Source organism: Akebia trifoliata, chromosome 10 (assembly GCF_017979445.1).
Source record: "Akebia trifoliata isolate Shusen 1 chromosome 10, ASM1797944v1, whole genome shotgun sequence".
NCBI lineage: Eukaryota > Viridiplantae > Streptophyta > Magnoliopsida > Ranunculales > Lardizabalaceae > Akebia > Akebia trifoliata.
The window spans coordinates 23,467,299-23,476,415 of record NC_141384.1 but is presented as its reverse complement, the minus strand read 5'-3'; the positions used below and the strand labels follow the sequence as shown (position 1 = coordinate 23,476,415).

The 9,117-nt window shown below is 29.8% G+C and overlaps 1 protein-coding gene across 1 annotated transcript; it reads left to right on the top strand.

Moving 5' to 3' along the window:
• Positions 1-6,184: 6,184 nt before the first annotated feature.
• On the top strand, positions 6,185-8,550 carry LOC147393337 (uncharacterized). The gene is made up of 2 exons (XM_086457141.1): positions 6,185-6,678; positions 8,292-8,550. The coding sequence occupies exons 1-2, from the start codon at positions 6,223-6,225 to the stop codon at positions 8,373-8,375; spliced, it is 540 nt and encodes a 179-aa protein (XP_086313267.1). The 5' UTR covers positions 6,185-6,222; the 3' UTR covers positions 8,376-8,550.
• The last annotated feature ends 567 nt before the right edge of the window (positions 8,551-9,117 follow it).

Sequence of the window (9,117 nt, the reverse complement as noted above, 5' to 3'; positions counted from 1 at the left end):
CTCAAATCTAACACAGACTCTGTCTTCTCTCTCAAAAGTCTCTTCTCTCAATAAAAAATCACAGATTCAAAAACTCTTCCCTCTCACAAGTGTCTCTCAACAGAAAACCCTAAAAAAATATCCATTGAAGCTGCTTCAAAGTTTTTTCTACTATAAATTATGATTGGAGACTACCGTCAAAATTGAAGAATCTCATGAATCTTGCTGTGTTATTTGTACAGAAATACTTAAGGCATCAAATTTTATGTTGTGTTAAAGGAAGTATTTCAAACAAAAGGCAGTATATCGCTGCTTGCCCAACATTGGAAAGACTCCTAGATATGGAAGTTTTTAAGGCCACAACAAAATTGAAGTAGCTTCAATGGATATTTTTTAGCTCAAAATATCCATCCTCTTCATTTCCTCAAAAATCACATCTTGCTCATGAGAAAAGAAGGTTGAAGGAGATGGATCTTAAGGTTGAAGAATTGGGTACAAAGTTTGTGTGTGCGAGCAATTATTCAGATTTATAAGAGTTGGTGTTTTGCAACAAAACAAAACAAAAAAATGATTTTTCTCTTAAAAAAATGGATTTGAAAGATTATAGCCTATCAATTGGGTTTTCTTATATATTGATTGGTCATAAATATATAGAAACACGGATTATTTTGGTGCACATATGACATTTGAAATAGTACTCCATGATGATATTGTTTTGTCTCCATGTTCTTGCAAAATTCATCTATTTGAGTACAACACAGGCCCAGAACTAAAATAAAATTGTTCTTTAGAGTTGTAATTTGACTTAATTTCTTTATTTGAAAGGAATTAGTCATGCAAAGGTAACAAATTTGCCTCTTTTAATTGGGCTCTGTGAATACAAACTCGGACTCATTACATTCGATATCAGATTCTCTTACTTATCAAAAACTCATATGGATTTATATATCTTTGTAGCTCTTCTAACTTGGATTTTGTACAAACTCGAGATTTGGGCCACCATTGTTGTGTGCTATTTTTGTGATGTTAGTCTCTATAGCATCTCTAGCCATGGATTAAATCCTCAAAGAGATGGTCTATTTTATTGCAAAACCTAAATTGGCTTTTAATGCAACTTCTTTGCCTGGTTTATGTCAAGCTTGCTTTGGTCTACTTAGTGAAAATCTCACAATTTATAGTAAAAAAAAACTTTGAAGCAGCTTCAATGGATATTTTTTTTAGGATTTTCTGTTGAAAGACACTTGTAAGAAAGAAGGATTTTTGAATCTGTGATTTCTTTTGAGAGAAGATACTCATGAGAGAGAAGACAAAGAGTCTATGTTAGATTTGAGAGAGAAGAGAAAAGGTTTTAATTTTAATAAAAGAAATGGAGAGAGGTATTTGAAAATACCTCGTTTGTTTTAAAGTCAACAATGAGATCCAGCTGACTTGTCTTTTCTTTAAAACAAGATCTAGCCGTTGAATGACGCAGATCCAGCAACTGACATGCATAGTTTTCTAAGACATCCCATGTATTCCAATGCTACACTTGTTAAAATATTCTTTCATAAACCTTTATAAGGCCATCAACATCTTTTAGAGATATATAAACCCGGGTGCCTCCTAAGTTTATTATTATTTTTTTTTTATAAGGAAAACATCAATTCTTTTTAAATCATGGGGAAATTATCAAAAAAATACAAAAAAAAATATATATATATATTTACCAAAACAAATCCAATTTTTGAAAAAAAGATACAAAACCGGTCTTTGAAAGACCGGTTTTTCTCTCTCCTCAATTTTTTCTCAAACACTTTCTCTCTCCTCTAATATTTAAAAAAAAATGAAATTTTTTTAAAAATCGATCTTTGAAAGACCGGTTTTTCTCTCTCCTCAATTTTTCTCAACACTTTCTCTCTCCTCTAATATTAAAAAAAAATGATTTTTTTTTAAAAACCGGTATTTGAAAGACCGATTTTTCTCTCTCCTCAATTTTTCTCACCCCTTTCTCTCTCCTTTATTATTAAAAAAAAAAAAAACGAATTTTTTTAAATACCGTCTCTTAAATTTTTTTAAATTTCACGGACACGTCTCTTAAAAATCTAGAAATTAACAACTCTATTTTTTATTTCGCGGACATGTCTCTTAAAAATCTAAAAATTAACAAATCTCTTTTTTATTTAGCGGATATGTCTCTTAAAAATCTTGAAATTGATTTTTATCAAATATATATATATATATATATATATATATATATAGATATATATTGATAATAAAAATTCTAGAAATTAATTCTTATCAAATATATATATAGAATAGAATATACTAAAATTAAAACTATAAAAATCAAATAAATCTTTAAAAATTTTAGAAATTAAAATTTTTTTTTGTATTGATTTTTTCTATTTTAAAATAAATTAATTTTCAAGTGAATATTTAAAAACTAAAAACGTCATTACTTAACTACCGGTTTTAATAAATAAATTCTATTAAAAATTAATAATTAAAAAATCCAACGAGAATCTATATAGAAATATACTAAAATTAAAACTCTAGATATCGAATAAATCTTTAAAAAATTTAGAAATTAATTTTTTTATATTTGTATTGATTTTTTCTATTTTAAAATAAATTAATTTTCAAGTAATATTTAAAAACTAAAAACGTCATTACTTAACTACCGGTTTTAATAAATAAATTCTATTAAAAATTAATAATTAAAAAATCCAACGAGAATCTATATAGAAATATACTAAAATTAAAACTCTAGATATCGAATAAATCTTTAAAAAATCTAGATATTTGTATTGATTTTTTATATTTTAAAATAAATTAATTTTCAAATAAATATTTAAATATTTAAATATTTAAAAACTAAAAGTGCCATTATTTCTATTTTAAAATAAATTAATTTTCAAATAAATATTTAAATATTTAAAAACTAAAAGCGGTATTTAAAAAAATTCGTTTTTTTTTAATAATAAAGGAGAGAGAAAGGGGTGAGAAAAATTGAGGAGAGAGAAAAACCGGTCTTTCAAAAATCGGTTTTTAAAAAAAAAAAAAAAATTAATATTAGAGGAGAGAGAAAGTGTTGAGAAAAATTGAGGAGAGAGAAAAACCGATTTTTCAAAGCCGGTTTTTAAACAATTTTCATTTTTTTTTAAATATTAGAGGAGAGAGAAAGTGTTGAGAAAAAATTGAGGAGAGAGAAAAATCGATCTTTCAAAGATCGATTTTGTATCTTTTTTCAAAAATTTGAAAAATTGGATTTGTTTTAGTAAATAGTTTTTTTTTTTTTTGTTGTATTTTTTTGATAATTTCCCCTTAAATCATTTTTATTGTGAAAATTTTCAAAAAGTCGTGACTTTTTATTTTGGGTGTTTAACAAAATTGCAAAAATTACCAAACCACTCATTTTTGTTAATATTTATGAAAACAGTTACACATCCCTTTTGTAGTTATCAATATCAATCAATACTGTTGAATATTGTAGGGTAGCATCACATCTTCTATTTTCTTATTTCGACTTCCTGTGAACCTATAATCTTACAAGAGATAATTCTTTTCATAAAAAATCATAAGGTTTCAAAATATTAAATTAAAAAACATCAACTATTCAACAATTTCTTCAAAATACATACTAATTTTAGTAATTTCTTCTTTAATTTAAAATTCAGATCAATATAAAAATGTGAAGCAATGGCTCTGCCTGTATCTTTCAAATGTGCACCCACTATAGATCCCCACAAAATTTACCGAAATACAATATTTTTTTTCCTTTTTTCGTGTTGATTGATGAGAGATTCAATTAATCAAAGTGGACTAAATCAACCTCATTGATAATTTCTGGCTATTAAAATCATCCCCTCAAAATTTGTTGAAATAAATATTTCTTTTCCCTTTTTTGTGTTGATCGATAAGAGATCCATAGATGGACAAAATCAACCTGATTGGTAATTTATGGCTATTGAATTCAATCAATTATTAACAAACAAACACGGAGGTTGGTTCCACGCCCACAAAACAAAATGATCGAATCCAATGGTTAAAAATCATTAAGATCTTACTTTTTAATGTTTAGATCATTCAAATGATGGGCTGAATATCGTAACTAGAACTAGAACAAGAAGATTGTTATGTGGCTGCTGATAGATACTTCAAGTTAGGTAGCTAAAGAAACTCCCTAAAGTACAGGATAAGTACTCTTTATAATATTCTACAACGCCTTTACTTGCACGAAAAGCTAAAGCTCTAGCTGATTGGATGACAACTGGAGACAAAACGAGGCCGGTAGCCGGCTGTATTACCAAAAGAAATAGTTGGGATCATGTACTCCAAGGAGTTCGGTAGCTTAATTTGCATACGACGAGTAACACTATTTAGGTTTCCCAGCCAAGCGGGCCTAATTGGGGCCGAGCCAGGAGTAGAAAAAAAATTTGTGGGGACAATCAAGAGTGCAAAAAAAAAAAAAATAGTTGTGAAGGCAACTAAGAGTGAAAAAAATATATTTGTGGGGGCAATAGTGACATATTTCTTTATCGGCCACAAAAATCTGTCGCAAAAGCACATTAATCCATAAAATTTGAAAACTCTTCTGCGGTGCCCCACTCTAAATCCGCCTCTGGCTCCATTGGGTTTATATACCAAAATCAACTTGATCAGAGACTTTTAAGTCCAGTTTTTTTTTTTTTTTTTCTCACAATGGACTTCTCTAAGACCTTTAAATGCTTTTCGAGTGATCAGTTGTATAAAAATTTGAATCCAATGGTTAGAAGAAGTCATCAATTATATGTATTTAAGCTGTATTTGATCTTTTTACAGTAGTGTAATTTTGTTGATGATGAGGGTGTCCAAACCCATTGGGCCAATGCCCTCTTATTAGAACATCATATCTTAGTCAAATCCCTCGGTACATACCAAGTAAGTTAGGATAAATCCCTAGGACTCGCCATCAACCGGGCTTGAACTCAAAACCTCTCATTTTTTTTAGGGAGGCCTTGACAACTACCCCAACACCCATTGATTTAATATGAATCTTAATTGATTTTATTCGTAATAAATTTAAATAGAGGAACATGTTTTGTTAGTCTATTTCCAAAATTTCAAGGCATGGTTTTGATATAGTTGATATAAGCATTCACGTGGATCTTATATTCACTTTTAATTTAGGGGATTCCTCCAATTGGGGAGTTAGTAGTGCTACTTGCTATAATACTAAGAATGTGCATCAATTAACTCAACCTCTATAGATTTAAATGGTGAATATCATGGTTATATCAGTGTTAATTAAGATGGACTTTGGGTCATATCGATATGAGGCTATTGATAACATCAATGAAACAACTCTTATTTAAATATTTTGTTGGTTCGCTCAACTAAACCTAATATTACTATCAAAGATTTCACTAGTTATTTTTCATTAACTCATCGATTTTTTTATTTATCGAGAGAATGAATTTGGCCCAATAATGAATGTTTTTTTTAATAAACTATCAATATGGAGTATAGTGATAGAAATATAACATTTTTTGAAAAATTATGATATTAATGGTTGTTGAATAACAATTTTTTCAAAAAATCTCCACGTTTTGAAAAAGAATACAATTTTTTTAAGTGTTATTATATATATGGGAAGTATTCAGAGGCCCTAAAGAAAGTCAAACATTTTTGAAATAGGGGTTAGAAATTTCAGAATTAGATGATTTTTTTATATTGAGAATGAAATTTATGGTGAAGAGATCATCCTCACTAAAAATCAGTTCATTTCAAAACTTCTAACCCTAGTTTACAAGTTGAAGAATCGTGGATCGTCTGATTTTTATAAATAACTTTTGATGAGGTTAGAAATTTTGGAATAAGCTGATTTTTTGTGAGGATGATTTCTTCATCATAAGGATCATCCTCACAAAAAAATCAACCCATTCTACAACCTCTAACCCATATATTGAAAAAAAAAAATGTTTAGTTCTCTTTTAAGGCCTCCTCACCCTATATATATGTTCAAGAGTAAAGCTTAAAACTTATGAGTATATCCATATCTGAATCCGATTTGAAATCCTACAAGTTAAAATCATTTACCAATTCATACTTAGATCCGACCCAACTGAATAAATGGATTCAGGTCGTACATCAACTCATATCCAACTCACTTTTAATTCATGTATACTCGAACAAACAAAACCTACTAATTCAAAGTTTATAAACAGAGGCCCATCTCTCTCTCTCTGACCCCATCAAGACTAGGCTAGAGAGAGAGAGAGAGAGATGGAGGAGATACGAGAGACTGCCTTAGCTTACTACGCTAGCAGTTCCGAAGAGGTCAAGAAAACAATTAAAGATTTCTTTGAAACCATAGACACAGATGGAGATGGAAAAATAAGTATCCATGAATTCGAAGCTTACGTAAAGAAGAAATGGCGTCGTTTTAAGACGGAATTATTTGCAGAATTAGATTCAAATGATGATGGATTTTTAGATCTCGAGGAAGTTGTGGTTTTCTTTTACATGGTTAACTTGAGAAATTGTTTCTGTGACGTTTGCGGAGAATTTATAAAAGGAGTGTTTTTCACTTGTGTCGAATGCTTCAAAAAGAAGAATAGCAATCAAACCTACGATCTCTGCCTCAACTGCTACCGGATCGGGCGGTTCACCCATGAACACCGAGTCTTTCTGGATAACTACGCGTTGCTCATCTCGTTGTGGTCCGACTCAAAAAAGGCTGTAAGTTTTAAAACTAGTAAAGTTTCGTGTCGACTCAAATCGTTTTAATTTCGAGTTGACTTGACTTGACTTTTAATTCGTTTTTTTACTGGCTTTCGGAATCTGGTTTGAATAACTTGAACATATTTTGGATAAAAACAAGAATAACAAAAGAAATGTAAATCTTAATTTTAAAATAGAGTCCGACTAGCCAAAACAAGACCTCGAGATTTGTAATAAATCTGGAGGACTTGTTTTATGAATCTCGAAGCCTTTTTGATGCTCACAATCCTTAGTAAGGAAAGGGTTTCTCTTTAAAATATTAGAAAATATTTTAAGAGAGTTTCTATTGCCATTCCAACCTTCACTGTTCCGAAAAATACCAATTTTCTTGACAGCCAATTGAAGGGTGATTTATCAAGTGTTCTGAGTTTTAAAACTACATGTCTAGATTAAGGTGAGTTGACTCAACGCTAAAAAACTTGTTTGAACCAACCTAAAGAGTCTTCAATCAATAAACTTGAAAATTCAATCCAGCCCGATTAAAACCAGACCAAGTAATGTGTTATATCTTTGGAAAACAGCAAATAAATATGTCTAAATTTTTATACATGGGGATGGATTATGGGACATATGTAAAAATAAAAAATTTTCAAAATATGGGTTAGAGGTCTTAGATTGAGCTGATTTTTTGTGAGGATGATCTCTATGATGAGAATATCTTCTTAAAAAAAAAAAAAAAAATCAGCCCTATCTGAGACTTCTAACCCCATCAAAAGTGATTTAGAATGAGGACCGTCGATTTTTACCTATAATTTGTAAACTATTTTTGATGGATTTACAAATTTCAGATTGGCCTGATACTATAATTTTTATGAAGTTCATAACTTCATTCCCATTTTTGTAGAAGAAGTTGGGTTATATGGATGACCAAAGGACCATTTATCTCTATGGACCACATGTCAACGTACCGCCCAAATACATCATTCAGGGTGCCACATGTATATAGAGCATGAAATTTTATGAACTCCCAAAAAAAAAATATATAATTGAAAAAAGAGATTTTTTTTTCACCATTAGATTTAAATTTTAAATTTAGAAGTTCAATGGCTATCTATTTTTAAATTTAAGATCTTGCTCCAAAAAATACTCTCTATTTTTGGATTTATTTTTTCAAATCCAATCTAGACCACAAACAAGAAGGCTAAGTTGTCATTTGGACCAATGGGGTAGTCCATGTGACCCATATTAAAGATAAACCTAAAGAAGATAAAAGCTTAAAAGAATGATTTGGTCACATGATTTCAAATTTGAAAGTTTATTGTACTAGGAATCTTATCTGTTAGTTTTGATTTATTTCTTATCTCTATAAGCTCTACACCCCATTATAAATACAATAGGTGTCTTCCCATCAAATGTGTGGTAGACCAATTAGTTTTACTACTTTTATAGCCCAAATGTGGACCTCGGTTCACCTCTACATGGTCCCTCGGGCCATTCAACCTTTTCCCTTTTATAGAAATACCCTAAAATAAATCTTTCATCATAATTTAATTATATGAAACACATGAACAAACACCTCCATTGTATGCATCCCAATAAATGATTAATATTTGATTTTTTTTCTTTTTTAGCATTCTGAAGATGATGCATCGAAAGCCCTTGGAGTAGGGGTTTCGCTCGTGCAAGGTATTCTTGAGATTTTAACAAACATTTAATGTGCAACATGTAATGTTTTATATAAGTCTTCATTGTAAATTCTTTGTATTTATGTATCTCCTTAGAAATAACACATGGTGTGTAATAATTATTATGGAGCTCTTAGATAATCTAAGTAATGTTCATACGTCGAGAAAACCTCTTCTATATCTTATTTTTCCCATGCTTCTTTTATTTTATTTTATAATTTCCCGTTTTTAATTATTTTTAGTGATAGTTTTTATTGACCAGTACCGCTAGTAATCACAATTTTTGTAGTGTGTTTATGTTTGAATGAAGAAATCGAGTTCTGCTCTTAAATTCTTCGTTTACAAGTATTAATCTAACTTTTAAGAGCAACCCATAACATGTATAAAACTTAGGGCGATGGCTTGGTCACCTTTGGTGTGACTTGGTAGGAAGAAATGAATAGGAGCTTCAATACTAATCAATAACAATATTCTTGATTTCTTCAACCAAAGTTGTTAATCGCTCATTTACATGACAATTTGAGTGATCTTTGATTACTAATCTGCAATAGAGAGCAAAAAATTAAGGCCAAGAAGAAAATAAAAGTTTCCCCCTATGCGCTTCGGCTATGTTTGCATTAATGGTTAATGGAGAATTAGTTGGTAGAATCAAGCTTAATAACTTGCAATTGTTTCAGCATGAAACAGTTATATAAATTTCGATGACATGAAACATTTATATATATTTCAACGCTTTGTGAATCTAATTAAATCCGATCTATATGTTAATTTG